Source organism: Cryptococcus depauperatus, chromosome 3, assembly GCF_001720195.1.
Source record: "Cryptococcus depauperatus CBS 7841 chromosome 3, complete sequence".
NCBI classification, from domain to species: domain Eukaryota; kingdom Fungi; phylum Basidiomycota; class Tremellomycetes; order Tremellales; family Cryptococcaceae; genus Cryptococcus; species Cryptococcus depauperatus.
The window spans coordinates 1,139,541-1,161,919 of NC_089470.1; the positions used below are offsets into that span (position 1 = coordinate 1,139,541).

At 45.3% G+C, this 22,379-nt stretch overlaps 7 protein-coding genes across 7 annotated transcripts; 3 read left to right on the forward strand and 4 right to left on the reverse strand.

The window, feature by feature from the left end:
* Positions 1 to 309: 309 nt before the first annotated feature.
* Positions 310 to 1,549, forward strand: L203_102712 (uncharacterized protein; the record flags this gene model as incomplete). Its single annotated transcript, XM_066212132.1, has 7 exons — positions 310 to 440; positions 496 to 674; positions 732 to 748; positions 803 to 919; positions 988 to 999; positions 1,052 to 1,370; positions 1,443 to 1,549. 7 exons carry the CDS (start codon positions 310 to 312, stop codon positions 1,547 to 1,549), a joined length of 882 nt encoding a protein of 293 aa, XP_066068229.1.
* Positions 1,550 to 1,573: 24 nt separating this feature from the next.
* L203_102713 (uncharacterized protein) lies at positions 1,574 to 3,330 on the reverse strand (the record flags this gene model as incomplete). Its single annotated transcript, XM_066212133.1, has 9 exons — positions 1,574 to 1,683; positions 1,734 to 1,789; positions 1,841 to 2,004; positions 2,048 to 2,075; positions 2,314 to 2,450; positions 2,492 to 2,516; positions 2,564 to 2,684; positions 2,748 to 2,836; positions 2,882 to 3,330. 9 exons carry the CDS (start codon positions 3,328 to 3,330, stop codon positions 1,574 to 1,576), a joined length of 1,179 nt encoding a protein of 392 aa, XP_066068230.1.
* A 378-nt stretch (positions 3,331 to 3,708) lies between these two features.
* L203_102714 (uncharacterized protein) lies at positions 3,709 to 5,270 on the reverse strand (the record flags this gene model as incomplete). The annotated part of the gene is made up of 10 exons (XM_066212134.1): positions 3,709 to 3,762; positions 3,812 to 3,852; positions 3,899 to 3,960; positions 4,007 to 4,183; positions 4,271 to 4,358; positions 4,470 to 4,581; positions 4,626 to 4,676; positions 4,728 to 4,819; positions 4,864 to 4,987; positions 5,034 to 5,270. The coding sequence occupies 10 exons, from the start codon at positions 5,268 to 5,270 to the stop codon at positions 3,709 to 3,711; spliced, it is 1,038 nt and encodes a 345-aa protein (XP_066068231.1).
* A 973-nt stretch (positions 5,271 to 6,243) lies between these two features.
* L203_102715 (uncharacterized protein) lies at positions 6,244 to 10,243 on the reverse strand (the record flags this gene model as incomplete). Its single annotated transcript, XM_066212135.1, has 18 exons — positions 6,244 to 6,408; positions 6,467 to 6,553; positions 6,596 to 6,698; positions 6,756 to 6,927; positions 6,980 to 7,166; positions 7,218 to 7,279; positions 7,343 to 8,389; positions 8,446 to 8,712; positions 8,767 to 8,835; positions 8,891 to 9,036; positions 9,105 to 9,160; positions 9,210 to 9,301; positions 9,355 to 9,440; positions 9,488 to 9,587; positions 9,649 to 9,686; positions 9,736 to 9,948; positions 10,020 to 10,056; positions 10,105 to 10,243. 18 exons carry the CDS (start codon positions 10,241 to 10,243, stop codon positions 6,244 to 6,246), a joined length of 3,066 nt encoding a protein of 1,021 aa, XP_066068232.1.
* A 1,840-nt stretch (positions 10,244 to 12,083) lies between these two features.
* L203_102716 (uncharacterized protein) lies at positions 12,084 to 17,475 on the forward strand (the record flags this gene model as incomplete). Its single annotated transcript, XM_066212136.1, has 17 exons — positions 12,084 to 12,236; positions 12,287 to 12,629; positions 12,683 to 12,955; positions 13,005 to 13,096; positions 13,141 to 13,737; positions 13,795 to 14,112; positions 14,162 to 14,270; positions 14,323 to 14,553; positions 14,609 to 14,699; positions 14,748 to 15,117; positions 15,173 to 15,329; positions 15,385 to 16,412; positions 16,464 to 16,590; positions 16,642 to 16,931; positions 16,990 to 17,147; positions 17,204 to 17,276; positions 17,332 to 17,475. 17 exons carry the CDS (start codon positions 12,084 to 12,086, stop codon positions 17,473 to 17,475), a joined length of 4,554 nt encoding a protein of 1,517 aa, XP_066068233.1.
* A 274-nt stretch (positions 17,476 to 17,749) lies between these two features.
* Positions 17,750 to 19,731, forward strand: L203_102717 (uncharacterized protein; the record flags this gene model as incomplete). The annotated part of the gene is made up of 8 exons (XM_066212137.1): positions 17,750 to 18,516; positions 18,563 to 18,614; positions 18,663 to 19,055; positions 19,103 to 19,189; positions 19,245 to 19,270; positions 19,326 to 19,421; positions 19,472 to 19,661; positions 19,714 to 19,731. The coding sequence occupies 8 exons, from the start codon at positions 17,750 to 17,752 to the stop codon at positions 19,729 to 19,731; spliced, it is 1,629 nt and encodes a 542-aa protein (XP_066068234.1).
* Positions 19,732 to 20,904: 1,173 nt separating this feature from the next.
* Positions 20,905 to 22,084, reverse strand: L203_102718 (uncharacterized protein; the record flags this gene model as incomplete). Its single annotated transcript, XM_066212138.1, has 6 exons — positions 20,905 to 21,177; positions 21,226 to 21,277; positions 21,350 to 21,504; positions 21,596 to 21,636; positions 21,945 to 21,962; positions 22,009 to 22,084. The coding sequence occupies 6 exons, from the start codon at positions 22,082 to 22,084 to the stop codon at positions 20,905 to 20,907; spliced, it is 615 nt and encodes a 204-aa protein (XP_066068235.1).
* Positions 22,085 to 22,379: the final 295 nt, after the last annotated feature.

A 22,379-nucleotide genomic window follows, 5' to 3' on the forward strand; every position in this document is an offset into this window, starting at 1 on the left:
AGGTTGTAAAGCGCCTTGTTGACGGGTGGGGAGAGAGGCAATGATGAAGGGGCTTGCGATGATGGAGACACTTGCGAGCTGGAATGCTTTTTCTCAATACTCGGTCTCTTTGGAGCAGGATGCTTTCCTTGAGATTCAGGATATCCCTCCAAGCTTTGGCTGGGCTTGGGAGTCGGCGTGCCGCCATCCTGATCTTGCAAGCTGAGGCGGGCGAGCTGACAGTTAAGTTGTGCAGATCGCGACAAGTGATTCTCTTGAGCGAGCTTTTTCTTTGACAGGACGGCTGGGACATGAGTATGCCTGCGTTCGATGACAGGCCTTGGCTTCAAGAACTCGTTGTCCCTGGTAGAGGGTGGCAAGACAAGGTGGTTGGGGAGCTTTTTGTATGGCGATGGCGCAGAAGCATCCGATACTTTTTTTAACCTTCCGTCAACTTTGGCGTAAATATTCGTCTTCAAGCCATAGTCAGGCTCAACATTAACAACTTTCGGTGAGCCGCTGTGCATCTCCCAGGATCTTCCCATCTCGGCGGGCAGATGATCATCGAAATGGTAATGGGAGAGACTGCTTTGTTTCCTTCCGTGCGACTCTATACTATGTGTGCGAGAGCGGCGAGACGCCTTGGAGCGTGCTCCAGAAAAATAGTCGTCCTCAAAAGACCAGGGGCTGGTCCAGTCAGAGCCAGTAGAGCTTCCCATGGACGGAGACCGCAAAGGCGTTTTGATCCACAGGTTTCCGTTTCCAAAAGGTGAGTGTCCCAATGGTGGTGGTGTCTGAGGGATACAAGCCGACCTTGGCAAAGACCCGTAGGCTGAGCCTCCTTGGACCTGGGATGGTGGCAAACTTGCCGGACGATGGACACCGAGCGAGAGCGAGGGAATGGCTCCAGCCATATAAGCGTCAGCGTCAACAGGCATCAGTGAGTATTCTATAGAATTAACCAAACAGGGTGTCAGAGATGTCGTTATTACACAAGTGAAACTGCAGACTCCTGATAGTGTACGTTTAATGTGACTGCCGTCAATGTGACTGCCGTTGTTCACTTACAAAGAAACGAGTTCAAGAGCCTCAACGTCACAGTAACAGGATGAGAGCTGAAAAGAAAAGACTTGCATTCCCAGGTATTCATTACTTATCGCCAGGCGGTTATCATCCCCTTATTCCCCTGTACGAAACGATTCGCCTCCCAGAACGGACTTTCTGCCCTCTCTTTTTCAAACAGACGATGGATTGCGCCAACGATAGAAAGGAGATAGATAAGCCCGTGCTAGAATCGTATCTGGGATGCATGTTTTTCCTAATGGCGCCCGGAACATGGGATGGGTACAAAGGATCTGCTGAATATCAAACATCAACACATCTTTTCATCGGTGGGTCATTAGGAAGACAAGTGACATTGGATGACAAACGTGCTGTGTCGTATTCTGAAATCGTGCCCGCAGACGATACAGAGGTGACCAAAATGATGCATACCACAACAAAAGGTGAACGAGAAGCCATTTCAACCGCCGTGAGATCACAGCGGAGTTTCAAATTGTCTCTATGCTGACATCCACTAATCTGCCGAACCATGCTATGCAGCGAGTCCGTATATGGTCACGTCGCCAGTGTCAGTGTTGACGACGTGGTAGGCGTTATGAAAAAAGACGGAGCCTATGATGATACTGTCCTCGATGCCGGAAGCTGCCCAATAGGTTATCAATCATCCACACACACCCCAGCATGCCACTCACGAGAAGGCTGAATCCGGGCATAGCAATATTCGGGGTTGAGTGGACTTGGGTTGGCACTATGCGATTGGGCTCAGCAATGCACCTCCTAGTAGGAAAAAACCACTGACACCAAATCCTGCCATTTGATCGCAAACTGCTTGCCGTTGAATTGCAGAGCGAATGCGCTATCCTTGTTGTCATCAAAACCATTGCAGCGAACGACGAGCGCCTTCGTCGTGGACTCGTTCCAATAAACTCCATGGTTCAGAGCAGCATAAATCGGAAGCATCATCTGGCCCAGAGTCAGTCGTTTCTTAGTTGCAGAATGGCCTCACCTTTTCCGGCACTCGAATATCGCTCGTCCTATCGCTGTCAGCCTTGCCAAACGTTATCCGGCTTACCCAGTGTCGAGGATGACTGCCAAGTTAGCCATAGAAAAGGCCTTGCTACTGCTCTTGATCAAATTGCCGTACGAGACGAAGCCGTCAAGAGAGACCTGGTAGAGGCCGTTGGTTGAGTCCTGCTGTTGGAGTACTACCTTATTGGACTTGTCTGCGTGCGGACTGTAAAGTCAGCTTTGCTGTTGATACGCAAGACTCACTCGTCGTGCGGCGAGCCAAACACCAGCTTGCTGCCGGTAACTTCCCTGTCCAAGTAGAAGCCGACTTCTGGCGTCGAGATCATGTTGAGCTGGGACAACATGTTGAGCGGGGTGGCTTTATTGGCGTAGGCCGATTTCTAACCCTTTGTCAGTGTCTACCCCTGCCACGACGACCTACGTTCATGGCGAGACCGAATATACCACTGGGACATGGGTTAGCGACTGGCCTGTCAAGACAGACATCACTTGCCTCATAAAACTTCCGTCAAACTCCGCTACCGTCTTGGCGGCGATGACTGGAAAGTTTTCCAACTGGTAGCTTCCAATCTGGACGTTCGTCGGCACCATGCAGCCTTTGACGGAACCGATGCCTACGGATACTCAGCGCTGAGCGCCACGGCTGTACGAACCATAGTTTTTTGGAACAACCGTACAGCCCTCCTCGCCCTTGAGCTTGCTGTCGACCATATGGGCGGCGACGCAGTCTGGGCAGTTGGACCCTGCGACCCATAAATCTGCGCTCCTGTCGCATTCTTTAGCTGGGTTGCAGCGATGGACGAGGACTTACCCAGTGTCTACCAATACCGGCACCGTCACACCATCTTTTCCTACCTTGATGTCGATGGTGTAGACGATGGCGTCGCCTTGGCGGACGACGCCAGCCAGAGAGGTCGATGAATCGCTTGGTTTGGCCCAGGCAGTCTGACCTGTTGCCGTTGTAGGTGGATTTGTTGATGCATCATCCTTGGCACTTCCACTTTCCCCGTTCGTCTCCCCTCTCCTTACCCTCGCCGGCTGGTAGTAACTCTTGACAATACCACGTCTTCTTATACCAGCTCCTGTCGTCCGTGGAGAGTCGCTTTTATTGGGATTTGGTGAGTCAGCGATGAGCCGCTTGACTATAGGACTATGCCGTTCTCCGGTGCTTCGACGGGTCAGCATTACAGACTCGGCTGAGCCATTAGGGACAAGCTGGAGGAAGGTAACGAAAACCACGAGGAGGGATGTCGGTCTCATGTGGAATGTTTCTAATATACAGGTATAATACGTCTCTTGTATATGTGTCTTGGTATTTTCCACCCTTTCACAGGCAGCAGCCAAGAAAAAAACGGGCAGGATGGGTGGACAAACAGACAACAAGAAAGTGAGCCGTCTCAGAGGTTAAGTAGGAAATACTTGACACAATGGGTATGTTTTGCCAAGTATTCAAGCATCTACGACTTGAACAGTCTCGATATCAAACGGTCCACCACGCTGACTCTTTTCAACAAACCTACCAAAGGGGAATTTGAAAGGAGGTTTGGAACAACTTGGACTTGTCTTTTATGTGGAAGCATAAAGGATCAGTTTTTTACATCTCATTCGACTTGGCAAAAAAATAAATAAATCAACCCGTTATAACCCATAAAACGTGACATCGCCATTCTCAACGTTGACGGTGTGGTAGACCTCGAGGCTGAGTCAGATATAACCTGGCAAGGCTCACAAAAAGACTCACGTTGTGCAAAAAGGCGTCGCCAATCACCATAGAGTCGACTCCTGGCAGCGAGATGAGCGATGGTCAGAGGTAACCAGGAAGACTTGCCGTTATATAACGGTATAAACCGTCCAAAGCACCAATTGTATCGATCCGCTATAGGATTTCCACTGGAAGGAATGAATACCATGTCACAGTCGGAAGAAACGCACTCACACAAGGTCCACAGGAGACATGTTGAATGATACACCACCAAAGTTGAAAGTGATGGAAGCGTTGGAAAGTGGCTCACATGGGACAATGTAAGACTGCTGGTACTGGTAAGCGACGCCGCCAAAGAGTGCGTTGTATATCTCGCCAATCATGGGCTCTGGCGTGGAAATGGCGGTGGAACTAGGTCGTCAGCAGTGTCTTTGCCAGCTTGTCGTACCCAGTGTCGATATAAGCCAGGATGTCTTTTCCCATCTCTTTCCCATTCACGGTGATAGAATCCACCTTGACGGCGTAGAGGGCGTAGGTGTTGGGCTGGGATTTGACCGTGGCCTTCTTGTCCGTCTGGGTATAGCGCCTGTCTTGGGTCAGCGTCAGATGGGTCTTGGTGGGACATACAAGGATGAGACATCGCCGATGGTCATCTCGCCTGATGAGTTGTTAGCGCTGGATGGTTGGCAACACTTACTCTCTGCCCTGTCACTTTCCCGACCGAGAAAAAAGCCAACGGTTGGCGTCTTGATGAGTTTTTGAGAATACATCAGGCTGACGGCTGTGGGAGCGCCGTCGACGGTGGCTCCCTTGGAAAGTGTCAGTGACGTTCACTGGGATAGGAATGCTTTACATCTCTTGCCATGCCCCACAGTCCGCTGCCATGGTTAGTACGCTGCCGAAGCTGACAGACTCACCTCATGAAAGCTCCCTGCCAACGCATGTCGGCACCTACAGATTTGGCAGCCAACACATGGAGGTTGTCAATCTCAAACTCTTCGACTTTCATCGTCGTCACGCTGACACAGCCTTGGACACTACCAATGCCTGCCGGGTGGTAGTCAGGACCCAATCGAGGCAAGAAGACGTACCGTAAGTCAGTCCATAGCTCTTGCAACCCTCGTCGACCTTGAGGTGGCTGCTCTTCATGCCACCTTGAGTACAGGTCTCGCAGGTTGTAGAAGCAGCCCAGAATTGGTTAGAGCCAGTGTCAATCTGTAGGCGGATGAGCTAGTTCTTACGTTTTGAAACAGCCGCTCACAATCACCGGTATCGCCGGTCCACCACCGAGACTGACATCTATCGTGTAACCTAGGCCGTGAGAGGTTGCGCCGTTGAGATTCAAGTCTCGTTTGCTGCTCTCTCCCAAACTTTCAATCTTTTTAAGAATGCTGGACGCAGAGTTGGTTTGATGTCTTGTCAACTTGAAGGTCTTTTCGGCTTGGGCGGTGAGGGTGAGCAGCAGCAGGAGAGAGAGTGAGAGGAGTTTGGAGGGCATAGTGGGTGCAGGAGGCTCAAGGGTCTTGTCCTTGGATATTTGAAGTCAACAGCGATACAAAGCCCTGCTGTTATAGTCGGCTGCTGGGGATGAACAATAACCTCTACGTTCCCCCTGGGATAGATGGTTGAAACAGTGAAAGGGACCCAGTAGGAGAGAGTATGGAGGATAAAGGAAGATGAAAGTCTATCCTTCGTTCAAAGGCATTAAGAGGATTGGAAGAATTTGGACAATGCCTTGGTTGGGTTGCCCAAGACATTATATGGGGAAGATGTGTCGTAGCGCTTTGTCATGGCGCTGGATGATAACAGGGAATATAGCCAATAAACGAACTATAATGTTCGATTATCGTTTCGTGGCCTTTTTGGTTAAGGCTTACATTTGAATTATTCATCAGATCGTAACACGCTTGCTCTCCTTTGTTTTCAAGAGTGTCACGTAAAGCTTTGGAACGGTGAAATGCGTTTTTACCGCGAGCCACCTTATACCATTGTGCTATGTAGAACTGTCAAGAGAAATAGCTTGCAGAGGTTTTATCTTACTATGCTTGGGTTAAGTCCTACTCAGATGGACATTGGCCGAGTCTACTATGAGACAAATCTATATTTCACCCATCAGTCCAACATAAAACCCTCCTTCAAGAGCGGCTTGGCTTCCCAGTCAATGTAGGGAACGAATACGGAAATGAAGAATAAGAGAAGATGATAGAGTAGAAGGATATAAGTAGATATATCCAGTTAATCTATTCGGGAAGATCAGGTACCAGGCACAATCTTATCACTTTATCTTATCATTCCTTCACAACATGTCACTTAACGAAAGCAAAGACTTCAAGACAGTCTTTTCTTGTTCAGACTTGCCGTAACAGCATGAAATCGATCAGCAGCTACCATCCCATTGATATGGATACATGAATTTCAACCCTTTGGATTGGAATGTTATCCATGACAGAAATAACTGCACGACAATAGTTCTACCCGGAAGCATTATCAACATCAGTTGACCAACCCCATCCATATCCTCGCAGCTCGCTCCTTTCTGGAGGCAGGTAGTATAGCGGTCCATCCCAAACAACATAGTGATGTCCTCTGACTCCCTGACCTCTAAACATATCAGGCATACGCCAAGGTTCAGGGATCTGTTGGAAAAATATACCATCAGCAAAGCAACCTGCTTTGAACCGAAAGATCACCAACATCATCTTGGCCTATATGCCAGTACATCTCCTTGTTGTTTTCGTAGATAACTTCTGTTCCTGGCTTGGGCAACATGAACTTTCCAACCTAAAGAGTTTGTCAGGGACGAACCAATGCCATGATGCTCACCTGTAACTCAGTATCAGAAATATCGCTTTCATGTATGCGAGCAAAGGCAATTCTCCAAAGATTCCTAAATGCAATGTATTCGCACCATCTCCAACGATCGTCACTATGTTATCAGTTATTAGTATTCTATGAAATCTCATACGATGGAAAGGATACGCACATTTCAATATCCCACATCTTTCCATCTTCCATTAAAATTTGGTACGGCCATGGTCTAAGATCTCCTGTGCGTGTGACGAGGTAGCCAATAAACACTGTTGGGGTATCTGGAGTAGCCCGTAAAAGACGTGCAATTTCAGTAGTCTGAAGCTCTCTATCAAGAGGGTCTTCTTCTATCAAAAGCATTAATGATAGACTTTCTTACATACACCAAAGAACACCAACCTTGTCCGTTGTGTGATACCATAACGTTGACATTCTCTCCATGCACATCAAGAGTCGCAAATATGGCGGGAGCAAGCTCGCCATGAGGCGAGGGTAAAAGATGATGCGTTGAATTCAAGATGGGATATTTGGAGAGAAGGGTGGCTCCCCATGTATGTTTGTTGGGACCAGGCCCAAGATCAACATACTGTCACACAGTAAGCACTCAAGATAAATCCAAAGACAGCAGTAAATATACGTAGCCAAGCTCTTCAGCGATTACTCGAGTAAGATCCCGGTTACCATATACAAAGCGATGTACTTTGTTTGTCAGTTCACCAACTATTGCAGTAAAAGTGACAGATCACTTCGTCGAATACTTACAGTCAGTCTCCAAAAGTCCCAACACGTCCACTTGTGCATCTCTTATGAGATCCCTCATTCTCTTTTGGCTATCCCTTCCCTCCTTGTCCAGACCAAAGTGCACTGTCCATATACCAGCTGAAAACAATCTATGTTCTGGAAAGAAGGGTGTTGGTCGTTCAGTTGGAACTTGGGTATAGCTATAGATGAGGCCACTCAGAGCGAGCACGGAACCGGAGATGAGAGTGTAACGAGATATAGCTCTGGTTCTACGACGAGTACGAAGTGGGATGGTAGAACCGCAGGGTAGGTCAAGTTTCGTGATCGACCACAAGCCAGTACATACGGCTAGCATACATGACCCAAGGATCAAGTTTGTTCTTTCACGAACAAGCCAGCCAAGAGGTACAAATGCGTAAGCAGCAGTGACCACTGAGACAACATCAAGAATGATCTTGATTAAAAGAGCGTTTCCGAAAGTGGTAGATGGTTTGCAAGCTGAAGCAGCCCTTACATAGGTTGGTATAATGCTGGTAAGGTATGTGACGAGAGCCAGTCCGCCATAGAAACCGAGCCAATCGGGGAATGTATAAAGGGTGTAGGCGCCTAGAAGGCCAACCAAAGTCCATACCGGACGCGTCGCAAACCGTTGTAAAGTCAGACCAGATGCAGCAGCGGCTATAACAACGCCAGCATGTGGATGAAGAGTAGGACCTTTGATGGGATATCCAGTCCAAGTCCATGAGATGATTGTTCCAGCGTCCATGATGAAAGTTTGAACCATGTGTATTAGACAACCAAAACCAACTGTGACAAGACGATTTTGAAGTGTAGATGGTGTGGCATGAGGGGTAACTTGTTTTCTCTTCTTGGCAGAAAATGCAATCAGCGGCGAGGCAGGATGCAGATCGAGAGGCCGAAAGGCGTATTCTGTCAGAGAGAGAAGGGCAATGAAAAGACCGGTCTTGTTCCAACCTCCAGAGTTTTCGTGGGCAATGCACCAAAACGGATTCATGGAGTTGTTGGCGTACTTGATAAACATGGTAACGACCATGCCTAGTCCTAGTACTATACATGTTTTGAACTTCTTGAAACAAGGTTTGTGAAGGAATCGCTCAACTTACTTTGCCCCTCTGCAATCATCTCTTCGGATCCTCTCATTCTTGCCCACATGCCAAAAGTAGCCGACCAGCCAGACCATGTACCGAGAGAAACGCAGATAAGCCTTGCAGCTGGCCAAGGAAAAAAGTAGCAGCCCATTCCAAAGACAACCGTCAGGACACGATGAGTGATCAGACCATCACGCGAGCAGAGATAGCGATTGACTGATTTGGAAGAAAAGAGGTAACCAGCCAAGTTGGCAGTAAGAGCAAGCTCAGACCCAGCAAGAGCTGTAGCAGGCAGATCAACAGTGTGCCAATTATAAGTGAGAGTTTATAACTGACCGAGTTTCCAAATCGACCAGTAAAATAACTGAAAGCCGAGACCGGTGAATACTGTCCAAAAACAAATTGCTATTGCTTTTCATTAACAAGCAAATCGAGCCTCTGTATAATTCACAGTACTGACCAAAGTATACATCGCTTAGCCAAGCAACACTCTGTCTCCACGAAGGTGAGGTCTTGTCAGAACCACAGCTTGTCCAGTCAATAACATGATCATCTTGTGAATCTGGTATACCAGAGCGTCTTGCAAGAAAAAATCCAGACTGCAATCTATACAAACTCACACTATAAGCGAAAATGAGTTTACAGCAATCCTTCCCAAAAGACGCAATACTCACTCTACCTTTCCAGTAGAGGTTGCCTGGTTTATAGCCGACGTATCAACGATTAGAATCTAACAGCAATCAACATTCTATACCCTTTTGGCTATCGCTGCCACTCACTTGCAAATGTCCAATTTCCAACATAGAAAGTGCATCGTACGCAAGGTCCCAAAACACGAGAGACCATTCAAATAATGCGTAATATGTGTAGGCTAATGGCATTAAGCGTTACTTTAGAACTCAAAAAATGAGCACCAGGACATACCGCCAGGTATTCTCAATACTGAATGTCGATAATAGAACCATATCAATGGAAGCATAGTCGTTATAAAGCCACAAAGGGCCAATCGCCTAGAAATGGGTTTAGAGACGACGACTAGTGAATTATTGCTCCCTACCGTTGGAATCTAACTCTACTATCCCTACAGTTCCGGGCCGACAGATACATCCATGGCAAGGTGAGTAGCAGATAAAAAATCATGAAGAAGTCGTGCAAATCTACAATGGTCAGAACCAAACATCAGCCCTTCTCGTCCGCTTATGCTTCAAGTCGGCTTACCATGATGATCACGAGAGGTGACGTAGACCCAACCACCACTATTCAGATTCAGCGAATGTACAGCGGATTCAGAGGAGTCTCAGTCACCATAAGAACGTCCTCGTGATGCCTACGATAAATTCAACATTTGCCAAAGTCGTGCTTGGTTGCTCCTTGGCTTTCCCAGCGATTACGTCTGTATTACTTGGCCGTGGATTTCTATGCACTAGCCATTGAACGATAAGAAGAAGAAAACGGGGAGTCGCACATAGAGCAATTAGGATATGAAAAGATGCTCTAGGTAGCGCGTGGTCTCCAATGCTACAATACGAGTTAGCAACCGCAGGAGAGACCAACTGAGTACTCTTCGCGAGCTTGTCGAGAAAATTTACGTGGCTGAGACTGATGGGAACCACTCGACTGGCCAATCTGTTGCTGCATGAGAGATGTGCCATCCACTTTTTGAAACAAACTCACGAGACACAGCGTTGGTGCACAATTCCCTCCATAGCCCACCCATCCACCCAACCCCGAGGGCAGTCGCAAAAGCCAATGAGCCAATAACGGTATGCGCCTGTGAAACCCATCCTGCAGGCAGCGCAAGGATAGTTGTCATGCTTGATATAGCTTGTTGAAGGTCGCTCAAGATATACGGCTTTTGAAATGTTTAAACATGAAAAGTTATGTCGAAAACGTTGTAAGGGACAAATGATTTGGTGGAGGCGACGAGTGTCTACATCGTGCCTAGAGGAAGAATGTTTTTACTTTTGTATTCAATCTTTTGCTTTTTCATTGTAGTTTGTTTGGTTCTTTGGAATAGTAATTACAGCTCCTGTTAGGAGGAGAATTTGACTCTTTACACATTCGTTCGCATCAGTCTTGTTTTAGTTTTGGCTTCGGTCCACAGAAAGTTGTGATTGCAGCGACTCGAGTGCCTGTCAAAGACCGTTATTTGAAGAAAATTCATGTTTTCGCATAGCTTCGACAATAACAACTCGATGCTTTCAACTTGCGCTGTCAAACAAAGAACCACAAAATTGCTCGAAAACGGTTTGACTTTTGAAAAGGCTAGGATCTGTTCTCGACCGTAGTCTTTGTTGAGTCCGCTAGAGATATGGCAGCACGAATGTATGATGGGTATAATGCTGGCCATCCATCTTGTCATGTAGCTCGAGTCCATATGTTCAACAGGAAATTTTTTTTGAATACTTGGAACAGCATGTTGCTTCATGCCCGTCCGTAAGCTTATCGCCATCGAATGTAGCTCATGGAGGCTGCAAACGCATTCGTTGACCACTGCAGGATATATCAGAAACAGTAAGCGTAGTAGAATGGCTTTAATCCTAATGATCCTCTTGAAAGAACTACAATGACACGTAGGACTTGGTCTGTCGGATAGCCGTTGCTATAAACGCTAGTCCAGGCAAGTGTTTTGCTCATAGGTAGCTGCAGATAAGGCTATGTTGGTAGCAAGAGTCACGACAAGACTGGTAGACATGTTACCGCAAGCTCTTGAGTGATGTATGCCTAAGGCAAGGATTAACAGGATCCATAACTCCCACTGGTAGCTACGAACCTTGAGTGATTGCCTCTCCAATCCCTTGTTGAGCCTCCTATAAGCAAACGTCCACACCCGACTATCTCTCATAGCTGTGGCCTAGACGGATCTCCAGTCCTATGTCAAAACCTGTCATACATCCAAAGCCAAGACTTGTTACTGTAATCTTTGAATTTTTTTTAATAATTAATAATTAATAATTTTTAAGGCGGTCGTCGCCGTGTGTCGTTTAGAGCATTGAGAGTGGTGTGGACGACGCCGGGAACGTCGCCCGCGCACGGACCAACTTGTCAGCGACGATATTGTCTATCATTCTCACTATACCTTTTACCTTTTCAATTTACTTTTGCCACTCATTTCTTGAAAGATACGGACGACTGCATTCAGCTTTGAGTGTTCTTCAGCAATAGGGTCGCAAGCAACAGAAGCGCTGGCGGTGGCGACACACAGAGCAAAGAGCCACTGAAAGAGGTCACCATCCGTCCAGTCGTGCAAAGAGGTGAGCGTTGAGTTGCTTGGAACGGGTTTGTGGCTCGCTTGAGGGTGACAGCGTTGGTGATGGCGAGGAGGGCGGATGCGGCAGAAAAATCGGGAGCAGCGACAGGGTGAGGAGTTGCAGGACCGTGTTTCCATGAGACACACACCCATCCGCCATCTTCGCTTCAATTCTGATATCTTGATTTCGTTCTTTCGCTCATGCGGTCGAAAAGCAACAGCAAAAGAACGTAGCAGGAAAAATTCAAGATACGTTGCGAAAACTACACCTATAGCCGCCCATTCTCAGCCTTTCACCATCGCGCTGGCCTTCCGTTTTTTGTCTCCTCGTGGACCTGTGAATTATACTGACAGCCTATGTTCAGTTTGCCAACTCATACTCATTGTCAGAGAGCCATCGTAGATGGATCCCGCTCTGTTACTTTTAAATCAGTCACAATCTTCCTCCATGTCTCCCCCAAGCCAGTTGCACCTTCCAGCGTCCATGCTTACATTGAAGAACAATGCATCGTCGGAACCAGACGTGGACGAGACCGAGTCTGACGAGTCTCTGCCCGTGGGTGATAGTGTTATATTGATGATTGACATCTCTGACACGCGACGTAGCCGCCATCAGGATCAACTGCCACACCCAGAATTACCCTCAGAATGCCTCAGCAGCCTTGTCCTGCTATAACTTTTGATTCTGGCTCAGAGGAACTTACCGACATGGAAGAAGATGGGTCCAGAGACAGACAATATGGCGAGCAGGACGAAAATGAGGGAGAGGAGGAGATTGAACAAGACGATTTTACTTATGAGGATGAAGAAGACGATGAGGACGAAGGTGTGGGAGTGGGTGAGAATGAGGACGACTACTATGATGACCCCAGTTTCGGCTCCAAGAGGAAAAAGCCAAAAAAGTCAAGAATCAGCGTAGTAGAAAAGAAACTTATCAAAATCAAAAAGCGTAGGTCCAATGTTCGACTATAATCTTTGTTATTCGTGCTAAAATGATTACAGCTGCAGGTGCTTTCCCTATGCGCAAGTTACAAGATGAATCTTCAGACGAAGACTATGGTACAAAGTCTAATAGAAAGAAGTCATCTTCCAAGAGTGGTACCACGGGACCACGCACTGCATCTGGTACACCGTATTCTGAAAGTGACGCCTTCAGGCGCGGCGCTGCCAAAAAAGTTGTCACGTATAATGAAGCAAATGTAGATTATGGACTTGAGAGTGAAGACGAGAGAGCCGCTACCGATCACTATTATACAGCAGCAGAGACTATTGGAAGTAAGTCCACAAGCATGGCTGATGGATTCATTCTGACAACGACTACCAGCCAACCAATTAGATGAAGTCGACCAAGTAATGTATCATTATAGAGACGAGAACCACAAGGACGATCCTAAAGATAATCCTCAGGTTAACCTTGTACGTGACATCAATTCGCGTGGCCACTACTGACATGTATTCAGCGATTTCATATCAAATGGAAAGATTACTCTCATATGCACAACACTGATGAAACTTATTCTTTCCTCAAATCTTATAAAGGCTTCAAAAAAGTTGAAAACTACATCACCAAAGTTTGGACTATTGACCAGAAGTACCATGATCCCGCCCCTGACGCTATCTGGAAGCCGACATCTGAAGATCTCGAGCAGTACGAGATTGATAAAGAGAGGATTAGAGAGTTGCAAGAAAGCTTCAAAATTGTAGAAAGAGTCTTGGACGAAAAGGAAGAAAAACGGCCAGAAGGGAGGATCACCCTGTTCTTCATCAAGTGGATGAATCTTCAATATTCCGATTGCACATGGGAGACCTACGAGGAAATTTTGGACTGCCAAGGCGCTAAGGAGGCTATTGAAGACTTTCATCAGCGCCAAGCGAAAACAACAACTCCTGCAAACTCGATCAATTACGGCATCCACAACAGACCTGCATACCATAAAATTTCAGAGAATCCACCATACCTTGCATCTGGTGGCGCCTTGAAACCCTTCCAGGTCACCGGCCTTAACTGGCTAGCTTATGTTTGGAGCCAAGGTGAAAACGGTATCCTTGCCGATGAAGTGAATTGCGGCTGTTTTCGAGCAACATATAGATTTCGCTGACAATGCGATACTTAGATGGGTCTTGGAAAGACAGTTCAATCCGTCTCTTTTCTGTCCTACCTCTTCCACGTTCAACAACAATACGGACCATTTCTCGTGGTTGTTCCTCTTTCTACTATCACAGCTTGGCAAGCGCAATTCAAAACATGGGCTCCTGATCTCAATGTCATCTGCTATATGGGCTCAGCCAAGTCAAGAGAAGTGATAAGACATTTCGAATTTGGGCCAGTGAAAAAACTCAAGTTCAACGTGCTTCTTACCACATACGAGTTTATTTTGAAAGATAGACAGGATCTGCAACAGATCAAGTGGCAGTGTCTGGCGGTAGATGAAGTGATTTTCCTTCCATTCTCAATAAGAAATTACTGATAGACGGCGATAGGCACATCGGCTCAAAAACCACGAGTCTCAACTTTATGAGGCCTTGAAAAGTTTTTGGTCCGCTTCGAGATTACTTATCACGGGTACACCCCTTCAAAATAATGTCAAAGGTATTTCCAGTTGTTACGTTCATTTGAGCAAAAAAGATTAACATTGAAATAGAACTGCTTGCGCTCATGCACTTTCTCATGCCTGAGAAATTTCAGCTTGCCAACGATTTTGACTTGAATGACGCTAGTGAAGATCAGGGTGCCAAAATTAAAGATTTACACGACAAGCTGGGGACACTGATGCTGAGGAGGCTCAAAAAAGACGTCGTCAAAGAATTACCGACCAAGTCTGAGCGCATCCTACGGGTGGAAATGTCAGCTATGCAGACTCACTATTACAAAAGTAAGTCTATTTGCGACAAATTTGGCTAGTGATTGCCCATGAACTAACGGACTAGACATCCTGACGAAGAACTTTGCGGTTCTGAGCAAAGGCGGAACTCAACAAGTCAGTCTCATGAATGTCGCAATGGAACTCAAGAAAGCTTCGTGGGTAATAGCTTGATCCGAGGGCTATGTATTGACTCTATTGCCCAGTAATCATCCATATCTTTTTGATGGTGCCGAAGATCGAAGCAAACCCACAACTGAGGTTCTGCGAGGACTTGTCATGAACTCAGGAAAGATGGTTTGTTTAGATATGCTTCTCACTCGACTGAAGGCCGATGGCCACCGTGTCCTCATCTTTTCTCAGATGGTTCGCTTGCTTGATATCATTTCTGATTACATGTTGGGCAGAGGATATTTGCATCAGCGATTGGATGGAACTGTACCCTCAGATGTGAGGAAAAAGTCGATTGAGCACTTTAATGCTCCTGGATCACCAGATTTTGCATTTCTTTTGTCCACTCGTGCCGGCGGCTTGGGCATCAATTTGGAGACGGCTGATACTGTCATAATCTTTGACGTGAGTGACTGCCGATACTATGCCATTCTGTAAAAATAAACTCATGCTGTCAAAGTCCGATTATAACCCTCAAAACGACTTGCAGGCTATGGCGCGAGCTCATCGAATTGGACAGCAAAGACACGTCAGTATCTTTAGATTGGTGACAAAGGGAACAATTGAGGAAGATATATTGGAGCGAGCCATGCGGAAGATGCTGTTGGAATATGCCAGTCAGTTCAAGCTATATTACTATATATGCGTTTTCCACAGACTGACCTATTCTAGTTATCAATAAAATGGATACCACTGGAGCACACATCAATGGTGCCTCTACTCCTAAAGAGAAAAATGTCGACCTATCCAAAGAAGAACTTTCCGCTATCCTCAAATTTGGTGCTCGAAATATGTTCAAAACTGACGACAACGCCCAAAACAAGAAACTCGACGAGATGAACTTGGACGATATTCTCAACAGTGCTGATGCATTTGACTCAGAGTCTGCTGCTCAGCCTGGTGGAACGTCCCTAGGGGGAGAAGGTTTCTTAGCCCAATTTGCCGCCATTCAGGATGTCAAGGCTGATGTGGATGATTTATCTTGGGACGAGATTATTCCTGAGAATGAGCGGGCAAGAGCAGAGGAAGAGAAAGATGCTCAGACTGCAGAGATGATTGCTGCAGGCTCCAGAAAAAGGGCAGCTGCAAAGGCACCAGGAACTTACCAAGATATGGATTTTGATGATGAAAAATCAAGCCGTCCTGGCTCACCATCTGAAAAGAAAACAAAAACGCCCGTCCTTACGAAAAAAACACCAGCTCAACGAGCATTGGAGCTGAAGGATCGTGATTTACGAGTTTTGATTCGAGGAATTCAGAAGTGGGGAGACATTCGATCTAGATATGAGCCAATTGTCAAGGAAGCCAAGTTAGAAAACAAGAATCGAGTTGTCATTATTCAAACTTGTGAAGATATAATCACGCAAGCTGAAGAAGCCATTTCGGCTCACAAAACTCATCTTCATGATCTTCAAGAACGAGGGGAACTTATTACTTCTTCCTTCCGGCAGAAGGCCATTCTCTTCACTTACAAAGGTGTACCTTCCATCAACGCTGAAACTGTGGTTGCGAGATATTATGAACTCAAAGCGCTGGTAGAGCATTTTAAAAGAGTAGAGGATATCACGCACTACCGAATACCTCATGACAATTTGAAGCCGACACTGAATTGGACAGTAGAGTGGACATCAGAAGATGATTCGAATTTATTGATTGGTATATGGAGACATGGATTCAACAGCTGGGAAGCAATTGCTAATGTGATTCAAAATCTCTTTTTGGTCTGATATCATGGTGTTGATATAATATAGGATCCTACACTTCATCTCAAAAAAAAGATTTTTTTTGAAGACTCAAAGGGTACCAAAGCTGACCCAAGCACGCCTAAAGTTGGTGTTCCCCAACCTGTTCACCTTGTACGACGTGGGGATTATCTTTGTAAGTCTTCGTCTCTCCATATTTCCTTCTCTAGTTCTGATTAATATATAGGCGGTATTGTTCGAGAGTATGAAGAGAACCGCCGGATGCTTGTTGAGCAGCAACAGGTTATTGCCACTATGCCTGCGAAGGAGGGTTTTGGTTTTGCGAACTCATCGCTATCCACCGTTACTGGATCTTTCAAGAAGTCCAGTCCTTCAGTAACCAGTTCCAGCAAGGACTTGAGTAGAGGAAAGAGAAGAAAAACCCCTGAATATACAGATTCAGAGGATGAATCGAGCTATGAATCTATGGATGAAGATGCTGTCAAAGAATTGCTACGGCCCGCCAAGAAGCACCTTGTGAGTTTTTCATATCTTTTTTGACATAGCGCAAGTCATTGATAATATGTCAACATAGAAAAAGCTCAAATCCGGCACTGATAACCTCAGCCGAGAAGAGAAGATTGTCGCTCTCAAAGAATGTCTTGTTGGAATTGGCGCTCGTATAGACGAGGTAGTGGCGGAAAAGGCATCAGAGGGCCAGAGTGCAGCCAAATGGCGAAAACATTGTTGGGTGTGCGTAAACAAATTACTTGTCGCATGAGTGGCACAAGAAGCTGATTCCAAGGCAGATTTGCATCCTTTTTCTGGCCAAGACAAGGCGTCAATTATTCTAAACTTATGGATATACACCGGAAGATGGTAGTAAGGACAATCCCATTCAATGTTTATAACAGCTGGTTGACAACGACGTGTACAGGATGAAAACTCTCCGACTCCGTCGAAATCTAAACCCAAAGCAAAACGGAAAACAGAAGACGAAACGACGAAACCCAAGAAGAAGCCAAAGTCATCAGAAGGCACAACAGAAGTTGAGACTGAACGCGCTGTAGAAGAGTCATGATCATTTTGAGAGTTTAAAAAGCATCTGCTGGTCAGGATAGTGCAGGGTTTCCTGTCATTTCTCTCCTTTTTTCTGGTATTGTCATTTCTTCCTGATGCATTCGTCATAGTTAATTATCTTATACATGCTTAAATGTCAAAACGGGTTAGACTTTCCAGTTGCGGGAGGCTGTTTGCAACCGCCACAATGCGTTTATATGATTTTCTAGTGTTGAAATTTTCTTTCATTTGACTTTTCATCTTTGCCAACATTGTCTTTTATTCAGAGGGCGAATATGGCCCGTATCCCTATCTATATCTCACGAAATTTCCTCAGAAACACTCCAGCAGAGCTTCTTCTCATCTTTTTCGTCCTTTTCTTCTACTTTTCTTTTCCTTCCAGTCAAGCTTCACATCCATTGCTTCTCATCAATGGCGCCGTCAGACAGAGGCTGGAGGATGCCCAATTGCCTGAGCTTGTTGATCACTATGAGCGAACTAGGCTGCTACTATTGGCCGCCAAAAGATTCAACAGTACAGCCACTACGAAGAGATTGACAGCGCCAGAAAGTCTTCCGGATGGCACAACAAATTATGATACAGATCTTGATGTTTATCATGGGAGATTGAAAAAATTTGTTGACATTTATTTGCAAGACGGACCCGCTCACATTCTTACGGGTGGACGCAATGCTCTCAAAAACCTCCTCAAGCATCTGCCCGCCAAGCATCAGAACGGAAACTTCCCAGCAAAGATATGGTCTACTCATCCCTCTGGCATACATGGTGTTAAAAAGGGCTTTGAGCTATGGGGACAGCTACTGCCACTACCTCTTTCGCCTTCCATCGCCAATCACTTATCTGTTGAGAGAGAAGTAGATTTCCTCAAGCCTGCTAGGGAAGGGCAAGATTGGGAGGTACAAGTGTTGGACGATGACGGATTAGATAAGCTCATGTCCAGCTGGACGGGAGAGAGCCTTGCTCGCGGTGTAATGGGTCAAGGTAAATGGGGAAGGTTATGGGGAAAGTTACAGCAAGGTGTATTGAGGGCTGACCTTTTTCGGTATGTTGATCCCGTCATTTGCTGTTAAGATGTTTATTGTGATTAGATACGTCTCCATGTTTGTGGAAGGCGGTATCTATTCTGATTCGGATACTATGGTTGGTGCCTCTTTTGCGATCAGTTCTTGTTTGAATAACACGTCTCAGCCTATCTCTCATCCCTATGTTTGGGGCGTGCATGCACCGTCTATCCTACATCCAGACATTGAGACACTCAGAAATCTCTTGCATGCTGCAACGCTCCCAAAAGTGCCCCTAAATACTCGCCCTCCTAGGATTGATCCTCGCTTCTTTGACAACAAAACGAATACTCCTCCCTACCCGGGATTGATCGGTCGAGCGCCCGTTTACGCGCTATCTTCCCCCGACCCATCCTCTATTCTCAACCCGGAGATATCAATGGTCGTTGCTATAGAATGGGACAGTCAGATTGGGCGGACCCTCAAGATGTGGAGACAATGGACTTGGTTTCGATTGAAAAGGAGTTGGCCTCGTTGTTGCTATCCTCGAAGTATAGAGATGGTTCAAAATTTACTCGTGGTGTGTTTGGTTTCTCTTCCAGTCTTTTTGTAACTAATAGATTGCAGGCAAAGCCTTTTCACCCCATCATGATGGATACTGTAGCCACTATTGCACAGTTAGTGGAAACGGACAATTACCAGCACTTGGGTCCTGTAAGCATATCAATGTTTACAAATACTACGAAGCCTTATTGACTTTGCTTCTAAGCTTGAACTGACTGGGCCTGGACCGTTGTGAGTCTTGAGATGGTACTGCTACAATGAGGCTTGGATTGACCATTTTGATAAGTACGGATGCTGTATTCAGATATTTGTTGATACAATACGGCGTCACTCCCAACGATCTTCGCGCTCTGCGAGGACCTGTTAGAGTTGGAGACATCATGTAAGACTTCTTCGCCAGTACAAAAGCCAAAAGACTTAAACTCTTTATAGAATATTACAGGAGGAAGCATGGCATGCCCCACAAAAGGCCATACAAAGACTCATATCTTACGTGGAGTCTTTACACCTCAAACTTGGCACTAATAGACACGGACGTTTTAGCCCATGGGTTTTTGGAATAGGATGGAAAGATTGGAGGAGTGGTGGAGTAAAAGTGGCTTATCATGGGTTGACAGGAATGGTAAGCATATTGCTATGGAAACAATGCTCGAAATAACTGACTGATCTACAAGTGGAAAAACAAAAATTAATCTAAACTTGGTGGTTTGTATTGTAGGATATGTATACAACTTTTTTACTGAACTGATTTCACTCTCATTCTTCAGTTGATCAATGATATAATCGAACAAGTACGATACAATAGTCGACCAGAATCTAGATCTCCATCAAGATATCATTACGTCTTTGCTTTTATCAGCTATCGTACAGGGAAGTAAAACAACCACAAGGTAAATTTTGGCGTCAAATTGTGACTACATTGTACAGATCAGCCAGGTACTGATACATGCTTTCAAACCAGGTCTCCAAATCCCGAAGTATCACTGCAAAATCTCTACCAAGCCTTCAACATGGCGCAATTTGAGCCAACAACATTACGCTCGCAAACAGGTACAATAACTTTGACAGCAAGCTTTTGCATATACTCGTAATCATCACAAGCTCAGAAACTGAGCTTGTGAGAGAGTTTCTTATCAATTTGGTTCTTCCAGAATATATTTTGGTCATCGTACACATTATATCATCTCAGTGTAGTGATAACCAGCCACCTTGGACGTGGTAGTACGAATAGCCCAAAAACACCATCTCCCACTAGTATAGTCTACCAAAGACCACAATTGTAAGCACAGGAGTGCCTCACAGAGTTATTGTTGATAAATCCTATGTAGAAATAGTATATATGGATGAAGTTCTTGATACAGCAAAACTAGTACTGGTTGTATGCATAGAAATGAAGTATCCAAGGTAAAAGTATTCTACGGTTCATCTATATATATCCATGTCTTTGCCCTTTAGTGTTCTTCGTTGACGGACTTATCGACCGTCTTTACCAGTCGCAGTGTAGTGTGCTGAGGCATTTACAACAATCTTAATTCACAAGGACTCGTTCGATAACAACAGGATAACGAAGAATACTCTATGAATGACAAAGAGAAACGGTAGAAGTATTAGTCTTGCTATCAATTTTTTGCGCTACCAAATGCAAGAATAGTCAAGCCAACACTCTTGTTGGCGGTGACAAGATGCGCTGTTCATGATTTCTCTTTTGGTGACTCTATATCTGAATCAAACTCTCGAGCTCTGGGCTGATCTCGACAAGGGAATCATAACAGCGGACGGGAAATATTACAACACTCAACTCGAAGATCACAAATCCTTGCTTCCATCCTGTATTTCCTCAAAGAATCTTGCAGTATCCATTCAGCTCAAACGTATAAAACCATAAATAAACTCGACCAGAACTTCATCGTCTCTTTCTGATTTGTACTTGAATCAAATGTTCTTCGCTCCGAGGCTAGACGGATCTTTTCCTCTGTCTCTCCATTTGAGTTTTTATCCATAAATGGTAAAAGCTCTTGCATCCCATCTGATCCAGTTGCGGTCCACAATTCGAAAACTTGAGGAGGCATCATGGCAGCCGGTTCATCAATGATTCTTGTATCGTTGGTTCTATTCATATTCCTGACAAGGTTTCCGATCTGATAGTCATTGGCGAAATTTCATATATTTGCTCAGGCAAATCGTACCAATTCTGAACACTTGTTCTTTTCGCTTACCCGTATTTCTCCCACAGGCTTCCTTGCTTTTTCATTTGACTATGGTCTTCACATGCTTCAACAATTCTTTATGCTGTAATTTTCAATATCCTACCTCAATGTATCTGGCATCAACGAGTTGACTTCTTCTTTGGGTAGGTCTCCCAAAACTGAAGAAATTAGGACGACATTGGGGACCCGGTTATGCACAGCGGCACTCGAATTTTGGTTTGCTGCAAAACGCAGGGATTCCGGTCTATTGTCTTTTGGCTTCAAATAAATTCACAACAACACGTCGACGAGTAAAATTGTAAGTCTGTCAGGATCATTTATAAGGAAAGGATATAAGAATGCAGCATACTGTGTATGGCTCAGAAATAGTATAGTTGGTTGAACTAGAACCTGGCGAAGGAATTTGAGCAAAGAAGATATAAGGAAGGAATTGTGATTGGTAGTTCCCCAAAGAATGAATCTTGATAGCTGTCTTCGTCTATTCCAGTTAGACACATTTTGCTCAAGCTACCTCTCGTCCCAAGGCTTTCAGTCCAAAGCTTGAGAACCAATGCAGAATCCTGACAAAACATCCTTAGCTGTGTATAGACTATGAGGGTTGGTAACACTCAACAGAGAAGATCGATTACACACAATGCAAACGCATTGAGTTCAAACGGTATCCTTATGAGATCGAGGTCAAATCATCCGATGCAAACCAGGTGTTACAATTCGCCCTTGAGTGACCTGTGAGTGAAAATGGATTTCCCAGATAAACTTTACCTTTTCCAAGAAATACTGCTGCTATTTTTCTTCTGAGAACATAGGTCTTATAGAAACGACGACATGTTGCAGACATATCAAGTTGATAACACCTAAGAACCGAGAAGATAAAGATTCGACTGATCAAAAGCAAAACAGTACCGAGTGAGAGCTAGTCAGGGTATAGGAGACTCCTCTTGCATGTAAAGCCAGAGGAGCGACTAAAATCTCAAAGAAGAAAAGGATAAAATGGAAATCAAAATAAAATGCAGATAGAATAAGCAATGTTAAAACAACCATAACCTCCACCTCTAACATTTTGCCTCAGGCACCGTCGATGCTGTCGGACAAGGTCATCGTGTTTTATCTCCGAAGGAAGGTGACAGTTGAAC